This window comes from Natrix helvetica, assembly GCF_964273705.1.
Source record: "Natrix helvetica genome assembly, chromosome: 4".
In the NCBI taxonomy this organism is placed as follows: Eukaryota; Metazoa; Chordata; class Lepidosauria; order Squamata; family Natricidae; genus Natrix; species Natrix helvetica.
This window is the reverse complement of record NC_138550.1, coordinates 114,914,371-114,941,287: the sequence shown is the minus strand read 5'-3', so window position 1 is coordinate 114,941,287 and position 26,917 is coordinate 114,914,371. Positions and strand designations below refer to the sequence as shown.

General features: G+C 37.2%; 1 protein-coding gene across 4 annotated transcripts in view; it reads left to right on the top strand.

Annotated features, from left to right (window-relative positions):
• Positions 1-26,917, top strand: part of LDLRAD4 (low density lipoprotein receptor class A domain containing 4) — a 301,736-nt gene that overhangs the window by 256,533 nt on the left and 18,286 nt on the right. For 2 of the 4 annotated variants that reach the window (XM_081952764.1, XM_081952767.1), the window contains one exon: positions 20,019-20,173. In XM_081952764.1, the coding sequence (XP_081808890.1) occupies positions 20,019-20,173 (155 nt within the window). Of the gene's footprint in view, positions 1-14,155; positions 14,304-14,810; positions 15,032-20,018; positions 20,174-26,917 lie in introns of those variants that run through there. The other 2 variants (XM_081952766.1, XM_081952765.1) reach the window with 2 other exon arrangements.

Genomic DNA, 26,917 nt, shown 5'->3' with positions numbered 1-26,917 from the left:
TATAGTAATTGTCTGGTGTTTTGCAGCCCAGATATGGTATATCTAACGTAAATTATCACAAAACATAGGATATCAAACAGCTTCTGGTGCAATATGATTTGTTTATAACCTCATTTATATAAGGAGTACATATTTATAATGTTATGAAGGAGAGTTAGCCTGTTTAATAGGGATATTATATTGTTTCTTGCTGTTTTTCTCTTTAGCAGGGCAATATTTTAAAGCTATCTGTTTAGAACAAATCTTCAGTTTTGTCTTGGATATACAAAATATGGTGCAAATTGTTTATTTCCAGGTAGAAAAAACATACATAATGTTTATCATTGGCTTAATACTACTATTGTATTACCAAGCGATATGGGGTAGGTTCTGGCCTGAGTTACTGCTGGTTTGCTTGTGGGTGTACTTCCACGCATGCACTGGATGCACGCTGTGTGCTCATGCGCAGTTCAATGGAAATTGTTCTGCGCATGCGCATACCTAAAAAAAAAAGATGGGGGCAGCGGTGACGGTGACCGGAGAACCAGTTCGGGGGCATGGCCAGCCTGAGTCGCTGCTGGTCCTGCAACCCAGGTCAGCATACCATTACCGGTTCAGCCAAACCAGTAGGAACCCACCTCTGCAAGTGATGCATTGAAAACAGAAGTTATTGGGACCCATTTCTGAGAACTGATGGAATATAACAGACGGGACAAACAAGAGATGGATATGAGGCAGATATGTAAAATACAGACAATTTTTCAGCTGCAAGGCCATCAAACATCACACTGAGAGACTTGTTAACTGATTGGAAAATTGGGTGATAGAAACAAGTTAAAGCGTGGCAGACATAAGAATCTTTTGCCTCACCTCATTTTTGCAGTGGGAATCAGCTATTTTCTATGACTTCATTCATCTTTGCAGTAAAGATTGTACTGTAGCTATACTGCTATAGCTCGGGGGTGGGCAACTATGGCGACTTTATGTCTTGTGGACTTCGATTTCCAGAGTTCCTAAGACAGATGTGCTGGCTCAGAAATTCTGGGAGTCCACAGGTCATAACGTTGCCATAGTTGCCCACCCCTGCTATAGATACAGATAGCTAAGCTACTATATATCAGGGGAGTTTCTGCCTAACTCATCCAAGGAGCTGAGCTAAATGCGAAGTGTCAAAAAAAAGTGATTTACTGCTGAATCAGTTAGAGAAGCCTTGACAATTAGCATTTAAAATTCCTATTTATATAAATAATATGAAGTTGAATATCATAGTGTCTATTTGATTGCAATTAAAAGAACAAGAATCACCCTCACAATAAAAATAATAGTTCAAGAAAGTAACCTGCTACATTATACATGTTTCATTTGAGTGGGCATCATTTTGTTTTTCTCACGCCATGTTTTGTATTCCTATGGGGAAAATTTCTACAAGTAATGCCTGCTTCCCAAGACAAATACCTTCAGGTATGGCATGATTCAATGGACAAAGAATTTTTGGTATAATATAATGCTTGAGCAATGGGAACATATGTGGACAAACTGACTGAAATTTACACTGAACTGTAATTTTAAAGAAAACTTTTACAAACTGTTGTATCATTGGTACCTAATGCCTGACAAACTATCAAAGATATATAAGGGTATCTCAAATGAATGTTGGAAATGTAATTGTAAAGAAGGAATTTTTTATCATATTTGTTGAGCTAAAGTTAGACCAAAGAAATATTGGGGGCAGAGCCATATTTTAATGCAGAAGATACTTATAATGAATGTGAAATTGAGAACAGAGATGTTTGTTTTAGGACTACTAATAGTATGGGCCCCTCCCTCCTACCGCCAAAAGCTTTCAGTGTATCAATGGAAACAGAATAAAGTTTCATGAGTGAAGTTCTGCTCACAATGTTCTGACTGGTGAAAAATAAAAAGACCAATTGTGTTTAGATGTCATTCAGCCCTTTGGATTGAATTTCCTGGGAGCAAGTGGGTTGAAGGGTGGAATTGGTGAATTCTGCCAATGAAAGAGTTTTGCTAGATCAGAAACATTCCATGGTTTGAAAAGTCATTCCATTCACAGAAGGCCCCTTTGGATCTAAGCAAGGATTCATACTTTTGGGGCAAGATGGCTAAACCGTACACAGATGTTGTCATGAGCATGCCCTTTCTTTTCTAGGGAAGCTCTCCATTATCTTCCAAAACAAAAGAGGGAGCAAATCTCATGATCTTTAAGGAAAAAAGAGATGAATCCCATAGTTGGAAAACACCAGATGCTGCAGAATTAGTGAAAACAAGAAGGTCTGGTTCTGGATCAGAGACCATATGGGCTTCATGTAAGAAACAGATACATAGATATCAATATTGCTAAAAACTCACAAGGAAGTTCATCTTCCTTCCCTCCCTCCCTTCCCTTTTCCAAGGTCTACACTAATAATCAGGATATACTGGAAATGTTTGCTGTTTTCTACTAAACTTGATAATCTACTGGTAGTTTTGTTTAGTCTTTTTAGCAAAAGTGGACAAAGGATTGAGTTCCATAGACAGTTTTTGTTGAAGAGCAATAGAGTGCTATTGTTGAATGTAGGTTTTTTTTAAACACTGTGCTCTGTTTAGCCTATGCCAATTGCTGAAACTAAGAACTTAAAACTTTTTTTCTTGAAGATTTATTAAGCTTGGCACAAAATCCTTCTTCTTACTAAGGATTAGGAACTTGCCAGGTTTAAATTCTTTTAACTTTAGTCATGTGATTAGAAGAGATTGTTCCAAACAGGAGATGGAATTTTTATTCTCCCAGTAAGTGAAACCAGTGGAAAATGTTTCTCATAAAGCCTCCAGAAATATTTTTACATAGAAGCCAGGTTTGGGAAAGTATACTCTTAAATGTTATGAGTGGTAAGAATTCGGACCTATGATTCCGACCTTATCAAGTTGTTATTTTACAAGACGGTTGGACTCAATATTGCACATTAAGCAGGCCCCAAAAGATCCAGAGCAACATTAGAAGACAGAATTTGTCATACCAAAGTGCCAGCTATCCAGTTTTAATAAACATATCCTTTCAATTCCCATCATATTTGATGGGAGTTCGAACAGGATTACATTTTTGCTTTTGAAACACAAAATGGCAGTGTTGTTGTAGCTTCTCTGGGGCCTCCTCTTCTTTTAAAATGCAGATGTAGCTTGCCATCAACTATAAGTGGCAACAAGATCTGGTCATTAGTAGGTTGCAGTCCAATTGCCTCTTGAAAAAAGAACCTTTGGGACAACCATGACCTGGATGATTGAGAATCTCCATAGACATCTAGTGGATTATTTCTTTACCTTGGCTATTTAAATCTCCACAATTCATATTCTTCCTGCAGGCTGTGAATATGACATATTCTTGTTTCAATCCTCTTCGCCGATAGTCCTTAACTTTCAACCATTCATCTAGCAACAATATAAAGTTACAATGGCACTGAAAAAAGTGACTTCTGACCAGTCGTCATACTTATCACCATTGCAGCAGCCCCATGATCACAATTACAATCTCTGATCTTCCCAGCCAGCTTCTGATAAATCAATTGGATTCACTTAAAAATCATGTGATTCACTTATCAACCATGTCAGAAAAGGTCATAAAATTAGGCATGATTCACTTAACAACCATCATGCTGAACAACAGAAATTCTGGTCCCAGTTGTGGTTGGAAGTTGAGGATTTACCCGTATTACTGATCCAGTTTATGCTTATTTCTATGTCTAGGTTTTCACCCATTGCATTTTTTTCTTCCTGGGGCAACTTACTTGTTTCTATCCTGTTTTATTTAATTTTAATTTTATACTGTATATATATTCTAGTAATTAGGTTATTTCTATTTCATCCATCAAAAATAATTCAGTTTTTCCCAGTCTTTACATAAAGATGTAGGGTATTAACCAGGGTTGGGTTCCGGCAGGTACTACTGCCAGTTCACTCTTGTGAGTGCTGTGCATGCACACTTCTTGTGTGTGCGCCGTGCGTGTGCGCTCCGTGCATGCGCTCGCATGCACAATGCAATTAAATTTGTTCTGTGCATGCACAGAACCAAAAAATAAGATGGCGGCATCTATGGCTCCGCCCGGAGAACCAGTTCGTGGTTGTGGCAGGTCTGGACCGCTGCCAGTTCCAACGACCCACGCCACCAAGCTGCTACCGGTTCAACCGAACCGGTCTCTACTGGTAGGAACCCACTACGGGTATAAACAACCTGTCTGTCTGATGTCACTGGAATTTGAGAAAATTTTCTGTTAAATGAACAGCGTGTTTATTGCTTCTTGTACTTATATTTTTGCTGAGATTTCAAGGTTGCATATATGATAATATTTCATAACAAGCCTACGAAGTAGCTTGGGATGAGGAATAGTATAAGAAACACAAAGTTACCCACCATGAAAATTTGGGGGACCCTGATTTAAGTCTAAAATCACTATAGTACTAGGCTGTGTAAAGAAAATAATGACTATAAATAAAGAAACTTCATTTCTATTACTCTAAACTGGCAAGACTGTTTAATATTTGAGTAATATTTATGCATGCCATATTTAATTACTTACATTCATAATTTTAATACTTTGAAGCTTTTGTTAACAGCAGTGGAACTGGCACAAAAATGTTTGTCTCTCTCAGCCAGACACACTATGAAACCCAAAGTAAGATTATGAAGTATTGCGCAGACAGACATATGGCATTCTTGCTTCTCCTTTGTGGTTGGAATCAACACTCAGGGGTGGCTCAGAGCTGTCTGCAATAACTGTGCATACTTTCTGCATCTGAGTGAGTCAGGAAGCGTCTGTTGTTGTGTGGTTTTAGCTGGCTCACAATACCATGAAATGTCTAGTTTCTAACTGTGGCAAAGTTCAGCAAAGTTTTAAAAACAGCAGGTGTTTTCCACTTTCCTACCAAGGCAAGGTAGCTGCAATAGAAGGTGGTTTGAAATGAGTGCGTCAACTTGGTTTTTAAAAAAACAGTAATAAAAACCCTAAAAGCCACTTTAACCCTGTCTTCAGAAGCAATGTTGACATAGTTAATATACTGAGTCTAGACAGAAGGATCCTTCTAAAATACTTCCAATATCTCAGGGATTGCCACAAAGAAGAGGGAATCAAACTATTCTCCAAGGCATCTGAGGGTAGAACAAGAAGCAATGGGTGGAACTAATCAAGGAGAAAAGCAACTTAGAACTGAGGAGAAATTTCCTGACTGTTAGAACAATTAATCAGTGGAAGAGCTTGCCTCCAGAAATTGTGAATGCCCCAACACGGGAAGTCTTTAAGAAGATGTTGAATAGCCATGTGTCTGAGGGTTTCCTGCCTAGGCAGCAGGTTGGACTAGAAGACCTCCAATGTCCCTTCCAACTCTGCTATTGTATTATTATTGTACTTGCTTATTGCAGTAAATGGACTTGGCAAATCGCTGCTATCCAAACAACTTCTGATTTAATAAATTTCACTTGTAGGAAAACTGATAGCATTATCTAACGCAAATATTTTTGTATTTAAATATGCAGTTATATAGATGTAAAAGACACATGTGCTGCCAAGACCTGTCTTGGCCTTTTCTGAATCCTGTTTAAAGTTAAATTAGGTTTTTTTTAAAAGAGATAATAATGGGATAGACAACATTAACATTAGTCATTTTATCATGAGCAATGATAGGTGTTAGCACCAAGTGAATAATATTTGAGGAAAATTGCAAAATCTGATGTTCCAAACTTGCAATGTCATTATGATATTTCTATTTAGGACAAGTCATCTTAGAAGCCCATACTATCTACAGTTCCTTAGTACTCTACCTTCTGTTTCTTTTTCACCATCTATGCCAGATGACTTGCTAACAAATCAATTTAGGCAAGTGAATATTTTACCTATTATGAGCTACACTGTAGCCCCAAAGGGACTAATTGTAGAAGAAAAGTGAATACTCCTTTTGTAAGTAAAAGGCTGTTAATGGTTTGTTTAGTGACATATATTTCAACAACATGGCTTTTAGTTTTTATGTCAAGAAATAATAAAATACTTGCATTGCAGAGATGCTGGAATGGTGGCACCCCTGCTAATTCTGTCTTTGTTATTCACTTTTAGCTGTGATATCTCTATGGAATGATAATAAATGAGGTGCTGTCTCAGATTTTTAATGCAGATCGTTAATGCATTTTTTTTGTTACTGCTTGAATGGAAAGAAACGAATAAGGCTGAAGTCTTTTGGTAATTAATGGAAGAAAATCCTAAACACTGTCACTACTTCTTAAATAGGAATAGAGGATTCATGCTTGATATTCAGTCATGATCAACTGTGCTGTACATCAAATAAATAAGTACAAAAATGCTTGCATAAAACACATTGCCAACATCTTGAAATGCTTCTTTATGAAGTCTAGTTTTTACTTAAATGGTAAAGTCTGTGTGCTGAATACACAGATAAACATTGCTGCTGGGTTTGTACGAATTAATGTTTTTCTGTAAATTAAACAACAGCACAGTGAAAACTGTGTCAGATTGAGTGATATTATTAGAGACCTTCAAAGTTGCTTCACAGGCAACCACATGATCCGTATACAGATATCACAAGGAAAATTCTGAAAGATAGAAGCATCATTTTGATAAGTCTCAGCAGCCCTTAAGAATTCCAATGAAGTTTTGCAGAACTAATTACAACCACAGTATTTTATCAAAATTGTCAACCTGGGAGAGTGTGAGTTATAATTCTCCTTTAAGCATAAAAACCTGGATGGGTGTCTTTGGCCAGTCACTTTCTCTCAGTCCAGGGTCACCTCTCAGGGCTGTTGTTTTGGAACAAAATAAAAGCAGGACCATTATTAAATTGTACAAAATGAAGGTGGGATATAAATCTATTTTCATCTGTGATGCATATAGTAAAATTTGTGGGTTGAAATTTTTTTTCCTCCTTGTTCTTTGCGTTATGGAATAGTTCAGAGTATTCCCGCACTTATATTTTAACGTGCTATAGTTCAGACATAGGCTTAATACTACAGAAGAACTGGAAGTAGATCAAAGAGCTATTATACAGCACACCTGGCTGTTCAGTTCCTCTGTCTTAAGGCATGCTCCTCCACAAGTTGACACACATCCATACTCCAGATGAACCCACATCACAGAAATATAAAAAAAGGAGTGCTGTGTACTAAAGGCACCTGCTCAATTAACAGTTTTATTTCCAGTCTTTTTTGTTGACTGCCTTGGCATGTGTAGTTTTTCCTGTTGCTTCATGAGGAAGTCTGGCGTAGCCAAAGATATTAGCTCATCTTACCAAGTAGCCATAATGCAAAGATATCTGATTCCTGTAAAAGGAGGAAATCGTTTGGGCCATTCTGGTTAAGGGTTATAAAGAAATCAAAAGGATGACTGAATTAGTCAGTAATTGAATTGAATGAAAGTAACTCTAAACTAATGTTTAACATTACAGTTGCCTACACAGAATTTTTATTCTTGTCCAAACTGAAATTTAGGGATTATCTCACATGAAAAAACCTGAATCAATTATCCCAAGTCAGGCTACATATTCTCTTTTTTCTCTATTATGCTGTATTAATCTGCAGTAAGAAATGCCTTACTCATATTTTAATCTGTTTATTACATTTCTGTCACACCCTTCCTCCAAGGAAATCAAAAACATGAGGAGAGGTGATCCCTGGTGTGAGTGAGAAGCAATTGCTGTACAGATCAACATGTTTCAGGCCTTAGGTCCTATATAAAAGGCAGCATAATTAACTTTGCAAAAGACATTTATTTAAAACTAGCTGATAATGGACATTGCCTGGGTATTTATTTATCCTAATCCATACATATGTCCTCAAAAATAAGCCCGGACCAAACGTAATTTATAATGTTGGATTTTCCCCTTTACCAGAAGGAACTGCCATGCGGAGTACTGTGAAGCCGTTACCAGGGCAACTCCACTGAGCTGTACAATAGAAACCATTTTATGGCAGTACGGTAGAAGCCATTTTAAGGCACAACACGCTTTATCTTAACAGAACACACACACCCCCGAGGGGTCTTAGGGGTGTCTTACCCCCACAATATTTGTTTTCAGAGAGCAAATCATCTATGTTCCAAGTTTGGTTGAAATTGCTTAAGGTGTTCCAGAGTTATGTTGGAACATACACAAAACAGCCATTTTTATATATATAGATAAAGAGGTATAAATGTATTATTTTGTATTCCAGAAATGGAGTATGAAACTATAACAAAGTTTAAAACCTAATACATTTTCTATTATATATATAATATACACATAAAAAGTATGTGTATATGTATGTATGTATGTATATATATATATATATATATACATACATACATACATATACACATACATACATACATACATACATACATACATACATACACACACACACACACACACACACACACACATACATGGAATTGTCTTCATCTCATTACATCAGTCCTTTTTATCTAATCAGGCAGGGAAGGCATGTTGCGGACCCCTTCAGCTAAAGAATTCTGACTGGGAGGGTCCAGGAAAAGAGCCTTCTCTGCCCTTGTCTCCACCCTGTGGGACATTTACCCCCTGGAGGTGAGGCGGGCCCTCCACTCTTGTGGTCTTCTGGAAAGGTATAAATACTCTTGCTCATAGAAACATGAAGCCATTAGCTGGTTAGCACCCTCTCTCTACTTTTTAAATCAACTTTCACTCTGATTGTTAATTCACCCTTGCCTTTTAAATTTTATATACTGTTTTTATTGTTTAATATTTTATCTGTCGAGAATCTGTCAGAGAGAGGAGCCGTTTTAAAATTTGATCAATAAGTAAAATACAAGTTTTCTTTAAAGAAATAAGGTGATATTCTATAGGAAACATTTGCAAAGCATGATTCCCTGAAGATGCCAACTTTAATGTTATTTGTCACTTAACAATAACTTTCTAATCTTGATGGGAAAAGTCTGTTTGGAGGGTGAAATAGGTGTTTCTCACAAAATATTCTAGATAAATCTTGCTTATCAGAAATGTCACTTTCTTTGACATTTCGTATTACCGATTCCTCGTCTCGTATTGCTTACATAAATCTAAACTCGGTTTCAGTTGTTTTAACTTTAATGCTTCAAGGGTACTTTGGATTTTTTATTTTTGTATTTATGCTCTTTTCTCATCTGTGAGGGAAGGAAAACAAAAAGAAATCAAAAGGAAGAAAAAAGGATCTTGTTTATTTATTCTGTTAGAATGAAATCCTGATTTTAGTCATAAATTGAAGATTGAAAAGTTAATACTTCCTCAAATCAACCTTGAAAAAGTAGGCCAGCTTGACTCTAATAATTGCATCCATGCAGTTTTTCTTTGTTGTATTATGGAAATGCTGTTTGCCACCATCTTCTTCTGATAACTTGTTTTTTACTTCCCATTCATCCCATACCCCTAGAATTTCCCATCCAAAGATTAACCAGTCTTTGTACGTTTCTGAAATCAACCAAATCCACTATCCCATGGAAGGCATCATAGGTAAAAGACAGATTACTAAATTAATCACAAAAGGCAAAAAGGCACTCTGATCCATGATATTAGGTTAATGGTACCTCTTCATTTCATCTCTTGTGAATTAAGTTTCAGGATCCCTTTTATGTTTTAAAAATAGACCTCTTTCATTCCTTCCTTAGTTTGTTCCACAGCCTAGATTAGAATTTAAGATCTGATACTGCTTTTTCTAGGAAACACACTTCTAGGAAATAGTGTTTGACATTGTGCAATTTTTGATCTATTCATTCACTGATACAGTGTTTCTCCATGAAAAATGTAGGTTTCTTTATGAAACGATGTATTATCAAAGGCCACACATTTGTTGTTGACTCTGATCTGAAGTTTCCTTTTTTCTGTTAAATTGGTAGTTTTTAACTTATGAGGATATAGAGCAGGGGTGTCAAACTCAAGTCCCAGGGACCAGACTCGGCCTATGGGGTGCTTAGATTTGGCCCGTGGGGCCTCCCTGGAAACAGCAAAGAGCAGCCCGCAGTGCCTCTGCCAGTGAAAATGGGGCTCGAGAGAGCCGCAGGCAGCCCTCCCGAGCTTCATTTTTGTTGGCAGAAGGTTGCAGGAGGCCATTGCAGCCAAAAATGGAGCTTGGGAGCTCATTTTCACCACAGGTGCCCCTGACACGTAATATTGAGCTGGCCATGCCCTCCCTAGCCACACCCACCCTCCCCCTGAGGTCAAACACAACCCTGATACGGCCCTCAATGAAATCAAGTTTGATACCGCTGGTATAGAGGAACGTTTAAAAAAATAATTCACGTATTGAGATAACAGCTTCAAAATGGAATTTTTCTCTTGTTATGATGTAAATAGCTGGCCCTTTATTATCTTGGGGAACACGGAGAACACTGACAAATTAACACCAGATTTATAGAGCAAGGCTTTTCCACAAGAAAATATATTCTGTGTAGTCTTGTTTCAAAAGTACTGAAATCTGTTTTTTTGTGTTTGGAGAGATGGATGTTTTTGGCATGTTATCTAGGGAGATAGTTGTGTGGCAATTATCTGATAGATGTGCAGCAACTTTTCCTCATAAATCTAAAAATGTTTTAGTTAGAAAGAATTCAAGCTAGTGCCTTAGGAAAATCATGCTTTGTAACAAGTATTTTTGTACTCTTTCTTCAGTACATGTAGTCCTCAACTTATTACCACAATTGAGCCCAAAATTTATGTTGCTATGTGAGACATTTGTTAAGTGAGCTTTGCCCCATTTTATGACCTTTCTTGCCACAGTTGTTAAATGAATCACTGCAGTTGTTAAGTTAGTAACATGGTTGTTAAGTGAATCTGGCTTCCCCATTGACTTTGCTGGTCAGGAGGTTGTGAAAGTTGAACACATGACCCCAGAATACTGCAGACATAGTAAATATGAACTAGTTGCCAAGCATCTGCATTTTTGATCACATGACCATTTTGAAATGGTTGTGTGAAAAATGGCTATAAGTCACTTTTTCCAGAGCCATTATAACGTTGAAATCACTAAACAAACTGTTGTAAGTTGAAGACTACCGGTACTTGTACCTTTATTTAGATTCTAAAGAGAAAAATATTAATGGTGGGGAGGCAATAGTGCAGCGATGGCGAACCTTTTTTGGCTCGCGTGCCACAAGTGGGAGCGCAGGGGGGTCGTGTGCGGGCGTGCCGCACCCATAATGCAACGCGCGACCCCCCAGTGTGCATGTGCGCAGAACGCGCGACCCCCCATTTTTACATGCTTTTTTCACCCTCCCCAGGGTCCAGAGGCTTTATAGGAGCCTGGGGAGGGCGAAAAGAGCCTCCCCGTCCCCTCCGGAGGCCCTCCGGAGGCTTCAGGGACCGTCCGGAGGCTTCCCTGAAGCCTTCGGAACGCTTAAAACCACCCTCCGAGCAAACTGGAAGTGAATTGAATAGTGAATAGAAAATGTGTAACTGTGTTGTAGCTTTAGGCCCATGTCAGAAATCTAAAATATGCTCAGTATGTTTTCACAATTCTAATAGCATATTTAGATGTAGACTGTTTGCACTTCTTTATTTTAAACAAATGTTTTATATATACTGCCTTTGGTAAAGAACTTCGCATCTGTAATCTTTGAGATTATACACACTAACACTTCTCAGATGGATTGCTTCTCCATCTGTCTTTGACTGTTTTTGTCCACTCTCTTGGTTTGGTTGTTACAAAGACATAGGCTGCCATATATAACCTTCCAAGGAAATCAGGCTGACATGTGTTGTACAGATTTTCTTTTTTCAAAGTAATTTGAACCCATATATATATATCAACATTATTGTGAAGTTTGAAAATAGATACGGAGTGTATGCGTATTATTCTCATTCGCAAAGTTACAACTTTCAGTATATATTTACAAATTAAATTTTACTAATTCTGACAGATAGTAAGTAGAACTTCTTTTTCATTTCTGTACTTATAAATGAAGTAAATTGTTCTAAAAGGGAAGGCCATCTGTGGATAAAATAGGATTTTAAAACTTGATCTTCCGTGTCCATGTGGATACATCTCAATCTTAATCTTAAAATAGCTTTTGAAAGGGTGGGGTTCATTCTTTCTGCAAAGCATAATGGTCTCAGCCAGATGAAGCATTTCATGGAAATATATAGCCTGTGGGTGGATCCATGTGGATGATGTGGATCAAGCACAGCTGTGTTTATCTATGAAATAAGATTTTAAGTCAAGCATTGGAAAGATTATTTTTTTAAAAAATATGTTACGTAGTTTTTAAAGTAGTTATTAATAATATCATTTTTTAAAAAGAAGTTTTAATGCTGAGTTAATAAAAATGCCTAAACACAACTTTCATTTTAAATCCTTCCTCCAAACTTATTTCTTCTGGCTTCTGTTTCTAATCTTCAAGCTGTTGCCATCTGTTTACTTGCTCACACCTAATCACATTAAAACTAAAATATTATTTGAAATGATAAAAAGAGGAATAGTCACATTTCTTTCTGTTTCTTTTTTAAATGTTTCCTCCTCTTCTCCTTTTTATCTAGCTCTGGAATCAGCTGTAATGTGTTTGCAAGACTCGGGACCCCTCAAGACATTCCTTGGCACCTAGCTAGGCCTCTTACTACACCCCATTAAAACATTATAAATTTTGAAAAGTAAAAAATATTTCTATAACCTCATCTGACTTCCACTTCCCCTGGCCATAAGAGAAAAGACAAGACATTGGTAGATTGAGTTCAGTTTCCCTACAGCTGCCAAAACCTTTTTTCATGTTGTATCTACATAATTTAAAGACCAGTAGATGGAAACTAATGCCCAGAATGATCAACTGGAAAGCAGGAGAAATTTGTATATAGTAGGTGTGTGTGTGTGAGAGAGAGGGGGGGGGGCAGACAGACAGACAGACAGACACAGATGTTCTTTCAGAGCTCATCTTGCGTTTGTGCATGAATGACTATGGGGCATGTACCAGTGTGGCTGGAGTCACACATCACTTGATCTTCATATCCTGGACCCCTTCCTGCCATAAGATAATCCCTTGGTAGTTCCTGATGACACCACTTAAATCTAGTTTATAGGGGTTTGGCCCCTTATAATGTATGCTAGTTTTCTGATTAACGGATAATATAACGAGGAAAAAATGAAATGATTTCAATAACGCTACTGCCTGTTTGAATGCTTGAGAAGTCTGATTCGAAAATTCTTTCTATTCAATACTCTCCACCTCTCCCCAACTTGATAGAGATCAATCTCACAAAGCTAAATAAATAAACAACAGTATGTTTTTAAAGAGATGGATGTGGTGCTGTGGTAGTCCGTTACAAATCTCTCAGATCTTCCTGTAGGATAATTTTTCCTCTTTTCCTCTCTTGTAAAAGACAGTATGTTGTTTTAATTCCACCTGTGCTTATTCAAAACTATTATTTTTGACATTGTAGGAGAAAAACCATTAGTCTATGATGCCAAACCCTATACTATACTTTCTGGAGGTCTAAAAAACAGGGAGCATTATATAGCTACACTGCTTTTTTTCCTTTAAGAACTTGGCACAAATTATGTTAGACTATATACTAAGAAAAATGACAGCTGTGTGTCTTGATTAAGGTGTTTGAATCCAAATCATTTTTTATCTGCTCTTTAACGGAATTTAAATGAGGCTGTGCAGAAATCCACTTTTAATGGCTTAGGGCTCTCATCACATGTGAGTCCATGAGCTAGAGAGGACTATATATAATTACATACAGAAGTCGTGACTATTTGTTCCAAACCGGAGAGTGGAATTGGTAGGTCGCAGATTCATACATTTTATTTTGTCAAGCATGTATAAGATAACAGATATAATTTTTATTCGTATGTATGCATGTATGTATGTATGTATGTATGTATGTATGTATGTATAATATTTTATTCACAATTCCACGGACACACACTTGCGTCTATTATACCCCCCTTTTTTTTAAAAAAAAAAGGCGGAAAGGCAAAAAGATTGCCTCAAAGTTTGGCAGGCAGCAAATCTATCCTTTTAATCTCCCAAAGCGCTTCGTACAGATACCGGCCGGCCGACGGGACGGAAGGCTGCCGCGATCTTTGCCTTACTAGCGAAGAGCAGCTGTTGGGAGAGCGCCGGGCTTCAGCCGCGCGCCGCCCAGCTGCCGCCGGAGGACACGTGCGAGCATTTCCCAATAGCCAGAGAGCGGGGAGGGAGCCCCGCCAAGGTTCTTCCTAGAGCGTCTCCTGCCATCGCCGAGCTGCCCGGGGGCTCGCAGTGACGCACGTCGCGTCGGAGCAGAAAGGCGGAAGGTAAAAGACAGGCTCGCGAAGTCTCCGCTGAGCAGCAGGCGAGGCAGTTGCGGGCGGGAAGTTGGTAAGAGCTGCGTCTCCCTCGCTTCACTTTCCCCTCACTCCTTATTCAACTCCCCCCCCATCTCCCTTAGTGAACAGTAACAGTTGGAAAGGACCTTGGAGGTCATCTAGTCCAACCCACTGCTCACGCAGAAGACCTGTACTAGAGATTCGAACTGCCGACCTTTCTGATCGAAGACTTCCCTTCTCCAGCCTTTAAAAAACCCCACCTGAACGGGGCTCTTGTCGCCCGTGTGGGTCTTAATTCGGGGACCGCGCGGTTTATTCCCCGGCGAGATCGGCCCGTGTTGCCTTGACTTTAGCCCCCGCGGTCGATGGCTTTTAGGGCGGTCGAGAGGCGTCTCGAGGGCTCCGCCTCCGTCCGGGAAGCATGAAAGGCCCCCGAGAAGAAGCGTCTCTTCCTCTCCGCCTTCCTTTCCTGCCATCCCCGGCTCCTCGTTCGCGCCCCTGATTCTCCTCCGGGCCAGCAACTCTCGGAAGCCCTACGCGGCCGAGTAGCGTTTAAGGCGGGCTGCCGTCGTCTGCCGGGCGCGGAGGGCGAGAGACGCCGCTGCCTAGTAGGCGAACGAAGGGAATCCGGCCGAGCGTTGGCTTGAAGTCCGAAGCGATGCTCCTCTGCTCGCCGCAGGGCTCCCGCTCGAGCGGAGAAGCGCCCGAGAATGCCCGCCGAGGAACTTAACGCTACCACTTTGAAAGATGCTCGGTTGAAAGACCTGCTTTTTCACAGAGGTATTTCCAACAACCCCGCTCTTTCCTCGCCTAGCCCCGCTTTGAAATTTCTTCTGAAAGGCTGCTTTTAATTGTCCTGGTGCCTCGGTGCTTCCTTTCGTCCGGTAATTATGTCTCTCTGTAGTTCTGGGCATAGGTATGGGGCAACGGCAGAGAACACCCCCCACCCCACCCCTTAAACCCGTAATTCAGAAATGGGCAATGTGGCTCTCTCCTTATGCTCTGGACTTACTTAACTGGGCATTAAAGCCAGACTGTATGGCCGTCGGCAAAGAACCCAGGAGAGAGGTTTCCCAGACACTCTGGAGGGAAGGATGAATCGCTTTAGTCGTCCCTGTTTACAATAAGGGCAGCTGAATAACAAATAATTTATTAAGTAAGTAAATAAATAGTTATTGTTATTATTAATAATAATAATAACAATATATTTTAAGATAGTAGGCAGCAACCTGTATCAACCATTAGCACCACAGCATTTGTGACACATTTTTTAATGTTCAGTTGACTGAGTTGCATAAATGAATAAATAAATAAATAAATTATCTCTTTTATTAATGAATAAAAGAGATACTAATAATAGCAATTATAACAATTATGCGGCGAGCAGAGGAGAGGGGGCGGTCTATAAGCGCTCAGTAAATAAATAAATAAAATAAATAAACAATAACAATAATAACAATGGTATTTGTGATGCATTTTTGAATGCTCAGTTGATTGAGTTTCATGTTTAATGAATAAAGTATATAATAATAACAACTGTTTTCTCTTTAATGCATGCCTATAGATGAGAATGCCTATGTATATCAAGGATTTATATTTATAATAGGCCAATGAGCAGTGCAAAAATGTATTAGAGTAACATCAGAACTGGAATCTAGAAGTATTATCTTGATTTGTACCTTTGGCCTTTTGTTTATTTACTTTTTTATTTTCAGCTTCACTTTTTTTCTGTTTTCCCAAAGACCACCAGATATTTTAGCAAATCTTTGCAAATACCTGTCTTTTCTAACATTGTTGCTTTAATGAAGAATTATGCACAATCAGTAAGTTTTTACACTTAACTGATGCCCTCTAATGTTTCCTTACTGAATGGATCATTGTGAGTTTTATAAAAGAAAGGGAGAGAAAGGACCAAAGCATCTCTTTATAATTTATAAAATAGAATTTGCAAAACCAATTATTTTGTAACCCAAATTTCCTGGCTAGAGATTCTCTTCCTGCCCTTCTTGCACTTGCAATTAAATAAGTTTTTGTGTATCATGGTAATGTTCAGACAAAAAGAGGAAATGCTTTCTTGTAAAAAGAAGAAATGCTCTTTTGTAAAAATATTCAGAGCTCTTGATTTAGTTTAGAAAGCTACGCTTTTGGCAGATGCAGAAGTAATGGTATTCCATCTATCACTGTATTTCTAGGAAAGCTAAATTAACTACATTAAAGTTACTCATGTCTGTTTCACAATAATGCACTTGGCTCAACTGTTGGGTTATGGGCCTTTAAATTATTTAATATTCGGAAAGCCTTTAGTTCAGAGATAGTACCTTTTAAAACTGAAACTTGTCTTCTAGCATAGAGAGGGCTTACAGGATACAGAATCAAAGAGAATATTTTGTATCTTACTGTCACTAATTAAAAGTATAAGGGACCTGAAGAAAAAATAAAATGTTCAGTTCCATACCACGTTCTTGAGCAAAGCAATAGAGATCTATAATTGGCTGGAGTAAAATTGTATCTAATACAGATTATTGTGAGAAAGTATCTGGTAAAGCAGAAAAGGATAAATGATTAGTATATTTTTCTTCAAACTATACATAAAGTTTCTTTAAGCGTGTAAATAATTTACAATATAGAGAGAAATATGGTCTCCTGCACTGTGTTGTCTATTCAAGATATGTGACTTAGAACATGTGCCCTTATTGAAAATGTTGATAGGTTTAACATTTTCAACATTTCAGTCTTAACCCATTTATACCTTTCTCTATTAATAGAGAGGATGTTGACCAATACTCTTTTTAAAGGTGTTACTTCTTATTCTTTCCCAAATTATTAGAAGCAATTCTGAATGAAAAAAAATACTTCACTGTGTTTTACATTTACCAACCCCAACTTACAAGAAAAGAAATGCAGATACACTCTTCTCTGTACTTTTTAATAATTATTTTTAGAATTAATTGGAATGTTTTGCATTTAAATTAAACGTTCCTCTTGAAAAACTGACAATATTTATGAATTACAGAATTTATTGCAAAAGATGATAATATTTAACATGTTAGCAAAACTGTGCATTTTACCTTTAATTTACCATTTGATTAACCATTTTTGTTACATTATTGTTATTTTGGCAATGGTCAAAGGCATGTTTCGGTTGAAAAATAGCTGAATTCTACTATATGTAGGCAAACAAAGGCTTGAATTTTGAAGAGTTCTGACACATATGAACAAGTACATTATCAGCCATTGATGTGCTTTTTTCTGTTAATTTTAACAGCTAAAGGTGTGATTCTTCAAGATTAATGATGCGACTGGTTTGTCCCAAAGTGCCATAATTTTAATTGATGCTGTAATTGAATCCAAGGCGTGTAAAGCAATTATGCCTTCCAAAAGGAAAACATTTATAATGCCCAGGGGCATTTAAAAAAAAAACTTAGTCTTTTTTAGGGGCATTGTGACTTTGAAAAACCATAGTGACTTTCTAGGTTAATTTCTCATCACTGTGATTTCACTGAAATAATAAAACAAAACCAATCAAGCAAAGACAATCCTTGATCATTTTGGTTGTTATTGCCTTTAATAAGAGCATTGCACATTAAGGGTTTGTTTTTTTTAAACCAAATCCTTCCAGTTATTAATAAAATGATAGCAGAAATACCTGGTTGCATGTATGAGTAAAATAGCAATAATAATAGTAGAATATTAGAATGGTTGTCTCCTGTTATCTGTTCTTTTTTAATTACTAATATGTAATACTTAGCATATTTTTATATAGCCAGAGAGAATCCTTAGAACTACTTGTGGAAACATTTGCGTAAAGATTGTGTTTCTTTGCTTTATAGAATATTTTTAAAAGGTACAATTTAACAAAAAGTATAAGTATGCATATGTACTCAAGTACTTGGTTTGGGCCCCTTTTGCAGCAATTACTGCCTCAATGCGGCGTGGCATGGAAGCTATCAGCCTGTGGCACTGCTGAGGTGTTATGGAAGACCAGGATGCTTCAATAGCGGCCTTCAGCTCTTCTGCATTGTTCGGTCTCATATCTCTCATCTTTCTCTTGGCAATGCCCCATAGATTCTCTATGGGGTTCAGGTCAGAAGAGTTTGCTGGCCAATCAAGCACAGTAATCCCACGGTCATTGAACCAGGTTTTGGTGCTTTTGGCAGTGTGGGCAGCTGGAAAATGAATTCAGCATCCCCATAAATCTTGTCTGCAGAAGGAAGCATGAAGTGCTCTAAAGTCTCCTGGTAGACGGCTGCATTGACCCTGGTCTTAATGAAGCACAGTAGGCCAAAGTCCTGTTGCTCAGTGGTCCAAAGTCCTCTTTTCTGATGAGAGCAACTTTTGCCAAAGGCACCAAAAACTGGTTCGATGACTGTGGGATTACTGTGCTTGATTGGCCTCTCCATTCTTCCTCCATACTCTGGGTCCTTGGTTTCCAAATGAGATGCAAAAGTTGCTCCCCTCAGAAAAGAGGACTTTGGACCACTGAGCAACAGGACTTTGGACCACTGTGCTTCATTAAGACCAGGGTCAACGCAGCTGTCTACCAGTAGATTTTGGAGCACTTCATGCTTCCTTCTGCAGACAAGATTTATGGGGATTCTGACTTCATTTTCCAGCTGCCCACACTGCCAAAAGCACCAAAACCTGGTTCAATGACCTTGAGATTACTGTGCTTGATTGGCCAGCAAACTTGCCTGACCTGAACCCCATAGACAATCTATGGGGCATTGCCAAGAGAAAGATGAGAGACATGAGACCGAACAGTGCAGAAGAGCTGAAGGCCACTATTGAAGCATCCTGGTCTTCCATAACACCTCAGCAGTGCCACAGGCTGATAGCTTCCATGTCACGCCGCATTGAGGCAGTAATTGCTGCAAAAGGGGCCCAAACCAAGTACTGAGTACATATGCATGCTTATACTTTTCAAGGTATGATATTGTTCTATGTACAATCCTTGTTTTATTGATTGCATGTAATATTCTAATTTTCTGAGATGGTGAATTTGGGGTTTTCATGAGCTATACGCCATAATCATCACAATTATGACAAATCACGGGTTGAACTATCTTGCTTTGCATGTAATGAATCTTATCTCATATATTAGTTTCACCTTTTAAGTTGCATTACTGAAATAAATGAACTTTTGCACGATATTCTAATTTTTTGAGTTTCACCTGTATATGATCTGTTGCAATAATAAATAGTATTTTAATATCTGTCTCTTTCTTTCTGCTTTGAAGGATGTTTTCACACAGTCCTATTGTTGGCTTACTTTGAGTATACTTACCATATACTTTCTAAATGCAATAAGAATTGTAGATGTAGATGTTACAAAAATTATCCCATTACAGTTAAGCTTTTTAACTTTTATTATGTGCTTGATCTATGTCTGTTTTGTTAATTACTGTGTGAGATAAATTTGATGAAATCATTTCTAAAAGAAGGCCTGATTACATTGAATTGTAAGATGTGTACTATTATAGATCAAAACTCAAAGCATGGTGGAAACTGACTTTTGAAGAGGGGCAAATCTCAATGCTGAAGACATAAACAATTCATCTCTGCTATTTCGGTGCTATTTAGTACTTAACTATCCATAAACAATTATTTTTCTTCTGCATCTTGGGAATATTTTCATTACTGTGCAGAATATATATTTTTTCTTTGACACATTGTGCAATTTATATGCATTGAAAAATTTATTGGGGTTTTGTTAAGTGCTGTTTCTTGTTCTGGCTTTAAATGATATCTTTTTTTCTTTTCCTTACAGCGGAACTAGAGTTTATTCAGATTATCATCATCATAGTGGTGATAACTGTTATGATCGTAGTGATCATCTGCTTGCTGAATCATTATAAGGGGTCAACAAGGTCCTTCATCAGTCGTCAGAGCCAAAGCAGGAGGCAAGAGGACTCTTTACAACCAGTGAGTTTAAATTTTTACATATCATTTTCCTCAGGTACAGGAAGCAATGCTTTCGTAGCAGTTTTCTTAATCTACTTCACTTGGCACACTCCATATGTATTAGGTCTTCAGCTTTTGCTTGAATTTCTATCCTTAGTACAGTTTGGGGACACCTGGTGGCAAGAGTTAATTTTCTTGCTTGTCAGCTGTTCAGGGCTAGGGGAAGGAAATAATAGCAATAGTTTCTGATAAATCTCAATATTATTTAATAAAGTTGGTTTTCACTTTATGCTAATTGATATCAAAATATGTTGTTATTTGGGAGGTAGGTTTCGTTCCTGGAATTGATGGCTAGACTGAAACATGGACAGTATTTATACATTAGTAATGCTTTGAAGGTAAAGATGAAATCAGCAATACTGATTTCATCTTTAGCTCATACTTCATGGATGAATTGATCCTGTTTCCTTGACAGCTATATGGAAAGAGTTTTGCCAATGCCTTACATGTACTTTTTAACTTTACAGTTTAGCTTACAGTTCTGGCCTGTACTTACCAGAGTAAACTATATTTAATTTTCCAAGATTATCAAAGATCGGTTAATAGTTTTGCGGTCTTTGAAATCAATCAATTTGTACAGCTTTTAAAAAGGGTTTGTTTGCAATGTCATTCTTAGACCCAAAAGTCTTGGGACAGGCATTCTGTGAGGTTCCTATATAGGTGAACTAATTAATTGGAGAGAAAAGCATGTTTTATGCATAATTGAGGCTTTATTTTTTAATCTCAATCCCAAATAAAAATTTGTCTTCTGTGAATAGAGGCTGTGTGCCTAATGAACAAAAAAAAAAGTCAACTGTTGCTAAAAACAGAAATGGAAATGACACCATATATGAAATAGAAAAAACTTTGCCTTTTTGTTTTACCGACTTCTGCTTTGTTTTTTTAAAACAAAGCAGAGGGTTTTTAAAACAAAGCAGAGGTTTTTTAAAAACAAAGCAGAAGTAGATAAAACAAAAAGGCAAAAATACATTGTTTTGACTGCTCTTTCAATTAATTAAGAAACTCTTGCAAAGGTTAGAGAAAGGCTAGTTTTTTCCCCTCTGGAAAACATCTTGATGCAGGAAAAATAGGTTTGAGCAGACATAATTGTTTCCTTAAAAAACAAATCTTCAAAAATTAAGGACAATCTGCTTTCATTTTAATGATTGTGTGTGGTTTCATGTGCTGTGTGCGTATTTATTTTATGCCACTGCAGCAATCTAGTTTCAGAGGGAAAATAATAATTGGGACACAGATGCTCCTAGTGCCTGACAGCTAGACCTTAAAGAACCTGCATCTTTTCCTGGCCTTGCAGAGAAAAACATGACATGTTTAGTTTAGCGGGGTCACCATGTGTGCATCCATGCACACTTCCAAAAATCTGTTTCCTTTTTAATTTCTGCTTATGCCTTTTAATCTTATTGATTAAATTATATACTTCCCAGAGCCCATCTTCAAGTTAAATGGGGAGTTAAGAAATAAAATATAAATAAATAAGTAAATAAGTAAGCAAGTAAATAAATAAATAATTAATGGCAGTGCAGATAATATTATTAAATTTAGAAAATTTGGCAGATGACTAATGCTTAAGGCTACTGCAAACTTCTCAGCTATGGAAAACATATATGCAAACCTTTTTTATTTTTTAATGGATTCATATTTGAAATAAAAGTGTTCCCTTAGATTTAACTAGGGCATGCCATTGATTTCCTGACAGTTAGAACAATTAATCAGTGGAACAGCTTGCTTCCAGAAGTTGTGAATGCCCCAACACTGGAAGTCTTTAAGAAGATGTTGGATAGCCATCTGTCTGAAACGGTATAGGGTTCCCTGCCTAAGCAGGGCGTTGGACTAGAAGACCTCCATATCCCTTCCAACTCTGCTATTGTATTGTATTTTTTTAAAGGAAAATCAGGTTTATGAATAGCTAAAATGCATCTTTTCCTGCTACCCCATAAATTCATAATTTGTTACAAGAGCACTAGCTATACTGTGAAAAGCTTATAGCAGGCCACCTTGAATAAATCACCTTGTGAAGAAGCTGCCCTATGTGGTTGCAAACTATTAGTCCATTTGGATTCATTGTTGGCTTTGTACAGTAGAATTTCAAAGTTCTCATGATATTAGATCAGAGTTTCCCAACTTTGGCAACTTTAAGAAGTTTGGACTTCAACTCCCAGAATTTCCCAGTCAGCATGCTGACTAGAAAAATTCTGGGTTTTGAGATGAGGTCCACGCTTCATAAATTTAACAAGGTTGAGAAATACTGCATTAGATGATGGGATAAAGAGAAGTAGTAATAAATAAGTAGCAATAATGTATATTCCTTTTGTTACAACTTTAGCCATTATATAGCATTATAAGAGACCCAATTTTATGTAGTAGTTAAAGTATCAGGCTACAAACCTGGAAACCACAAGCTCTAGTCCCATCTTATACACAGCCAGCTGGGTGACCTTGGGCCAATCACTTTCAGTCCTAGCAAGGAGGCAAAGGCAAACCACTTCTGAAAACCTTACAGAGAAAAATGCAAGAACTTGTTCTCCACGGAACAAACATGATTGAACAGAAAAAAAGGATACATATCCCGATTGTTTAAGAAAACAGACAACATAAAATTCTAATCTTCGAAAAATATTTTCCCAGTCTTTTCAGATTTTTTTTTCATGTTTTCAGCACTTCACTTTCATTTCTAATTTCTGTGTGTTTATGTGATTCTATATTTTTTCCTGAATATGTGAAATGCAACTTTTCTCAAACTATGTGCTTAGAATACCTTGTTCATTTTAATGCATTATGGACATATACTTCAAAGAAATATTTTTAAAGAAATAAAATGGGTCTCTTCTCTACCCCAAGGCAGAGTTAGACAGTATCTAGGACAAAAGGTTTTGGTGTGCACAGTAATTTGGTGTGCATCAGTATTGAAGATCTCTTGCTGCCACCTAGGGATAACATTAAAAATAATACTCTTAACCATTTATTGGTGAATGCAACAAAACTTTATATATTTCAGTGAATATATTTTTCACACACACCATTTTTAAAGACTGATGAAAGAATCCAGCATTTACAAATATTAATGCTGAGCTAGGATATGTGCTTCATTGGTGCAGGAAAACTTTATGATAGGACATATACAAATTTCCATCGATGAACCATGCCCATTTTTGTTTGTGATTCAAAAGCTTTAACCTATAAATACTCATATCTGAAATTGGCATTCATCTCTATTTTAGTCCAATGTACATATGTCTAACAGATGAACTGTTGAATGAATATTTATAAACCTGTGTAGTGTAGACTTGTACAGAGTGCCAGAAGTACAACCTGCTTCATTTCTGAGAAATTGTTACACATGGAAATTTTAATTCTGAAGAGGAATTATTCTGTATGGGTAACCTTGAAGAATAGTAGAGAGTGAAGAAAATCTCCATCCAAAGGAAATAGTGAAGGAGATAACTCTTATTTGATCACAGATTATTTGTTTGGCCATGGAATGACAAATTGCACCCAGCAGCTGCATTCTGGCACGTTCTATATACCAACGCTTAATTATAAGGGACAATTAATTGGTGGAAGTCTGTTCCCACCTATTTTTTATTTCTGTACTCTATAAAATTGTGTTTAGTTGAATGTTTCAGTTGTCACTGTGTTTCACTATTAAATAAATGGTTTTCAGCAAATATGTTTGTTTTAGTGAACATCTTATATCAATTTCTAAATCTCATATTAGTGATTTTGGTGGCCAAATCGTGCTTTTCATTTTTGTTCACGAATGACTTACTTTATATAGTGGTTTAGGCAGAAGTAGTAATATTTTAACCAATCATAATCCAAGCATTAACGGTTTTTTATTTGTACTAAATTACACTAAATTTAGTTAAATTTAAAAATCCATTGGCTCCAAATCCCCAAATTCTTTTGTATTATCCATGTTCCCCCTTTACTAAAACTCACACTGATACACTTAATGATCTTTGCCACCTGCTGCTTTGACTGACATGACAGCAGCTTCCTGCTGTTTTCAGGAGGGCTTGTATTTTGTATGCACATTAGGTTTCACATGAGACAGAGCACAGAGTATTAACTAATAAGGGAAACAAGGCACGTTTACTTTTACAGGCAATAACATTGATGTTAGGAGGAAAGCAGACATCACTAGAACATTTTCCAGCGTTTATCTAGAACAAACATATAATGTGCACTTTGAATTTGCAACAGAGCTATGTAATGCTTTGCCTGCAAAGGGAAAAATAATGTGCTGGATTCTGCATGATTGTACACGTAGCACCAATGAGAACATGGCTTTTCCCAAGTCCTACTCTCAACAGAGAGTAGAGTGAGGATGTTACCTAGTTTGGATAATGAAATGTCTGCAAGAAAACAACCAAGCTCAGAGAGCACCAAGGACCCCTCACTTCAACCATGAACTACAAATAGTCTCCATATAAACTTGAATTCTCTTTCACATTATTTATAACATTTATTTGCCACCCACCTCGTATCCAAAGACTGGACATTCATGGTATTTCTAGTGTTATAAGCCCAATAACTGAACAACCATTGCATTTATAATAATTACATATATAATAATTAACCACAATTTTATTCCCACTGATTATAATTAATTGGATTCAGATCCTAGATGAAGAGAGTACATTAACAAAGTGCTGTGTATATGGAAGCAAACTCTTATTTGTACACATTTTTCATGAGGGTAATTTTGTTAATTGTATTAGTGTTGGAATGTTTGACAGTTTGTAGCAAGTTTATGGATTCAGGAAATGGGGTCTTAACTCAAAGTTTCTTCAGCCAAATAAACATTAAGTGAAGATGCTGTGTTAAGATATTCTGTAGAATGAAGCACTTGCTTCAGTACTTTCTTGGTGGTGAATACAAAGATTAAAGCTCCTTTATTTAAAGTAAAATTATGTTATCTTTTAAACATGTAAATAGCTTAAAAAGTTTGACTATTTTCTGACTACTTGATAGTTATACAGAAACCTGAGACATAAATTAAATAAGAGATGAGAGTATAAAATACTATGATTTTTTTTTTGTATAGATTGAGTTTTCATTGTAACTGGATCAGAAATGTTGCATGATGATCAGCATATTATATATGAAATTCTTGTTATTGCTGACGTCACCCGCCTCACATTCTTACTGTTTTCTTTAGGCTTTTTTTAGTTGCTTAACTTTTAGAAAAACAAAATTCCAGAAACATGTTCATACTCTTAAGAAGAGACAAGGGCTGACTCCACTTACATTTAATACTTTCACAAACATGACCTACCCGTACATTTTTAATACAATTCCCAAACATTATGTCCATCTGTTCTCATCTCATGAGTGAGACAGATTAGCAGTACAAGTTTTAAATAATATATTTTGCTTTATTCTGCCTCAATCAAGGGCAGCCACAAAATGCAAAAAAATCTGTTGGGCTTAGTTCAGTGACAGTCAGATGATAGTACTGACTTGAGAGAATGGTTATAGATGCAGGACAGGAATCAGCAGTGGTGACTGCTAATTATAGATTGAAATACTTTGAGTAGAGAGCACTTCAACTCAGCAGTGGAAAAAGATCTATAGCCCTATTTTTTTAAAAAAACACTGTGTTTTGTGAGCATATATGTGTATTTGAGGGATAAGTTGCAAGAGTAGTGTAATTTAAGTATATGATGCTAAATGAGATGATATCAAAATTATGTGCAAAGTAGATCACTGGAACTGAACCCAGCATGGAAGAAACAGTGAATATTATTACCTTGTCTCTCTAATCATGCTCTACAGCTCATTGAACAGGCAGTCCTCAGGATCTTCAATGAAGCTTTGGAAGATCTTATTCTCATGATCCTTATGACTTAATACTGTGCCCAAGCCTACAATTACACTGTAGGTTCCACATTACATGGAAAAAATTCATACATAGAGGAATTGCTGCAAACAGTTCTCCTGAAACCTGTTGTAATTATTCATTAATGATGATTGTTTAATGAAGTTATTGCACAGCAGAATTTCCTTTCCAATCATATTGGAAGGGAGGGATCTCTGTTCTAAAATAGTCTTATAATCTAGGGTTATAAAGGAAACTTTTCTTCTTCTTCTGTGAAGCAACATTCCCACAGGGATTAGATCAGCATTAATCCTATGGCATTTAGGACAGTCATTGAGATCCAGCTATTCTAGGAGGTATTTAGGGACTGGTTAGAAAAATGAAATCTCTCTCTGTCTGTGTCTGTCTCTGTGTGTGTGTGTGTGTGTGTGTGTGTCTGTCTCTCTCTCTCTCTCTCTCTCTCTCTCATACACACACACACAAATTAAATGATGCTTTATCTTATTTCTTGGTTAAATTATGTTATACTTTATATTTTGTTACTCTATTTGGGGATTGGAATATATAGTGCTTATAGTCAGTTGCCACTGAATTATGTTATGAGCTTGAATAAGAAATAAAAATGAAGTGTATACCCTGTTTCCCTGAAAATAAGACCTCCCTGGATAATAAGCCCAGTCGGGCTTTTGAGTGCATGCGCTAAAAATAAGCCCTCCCCGGAAAATAAGCCCTTCCTGAAAATATTGCAACACAGCAGCAACCATGAGGTGTCCATGCTCGCCACCTCTGCACCTCAAAAATAATAAGACCTCCCCCAAAATAAGGCCAAGTGCTTATTTCAGGGGTCAAAAGAAAATAAGGCTCTGGGAAACACGGTAGATTTA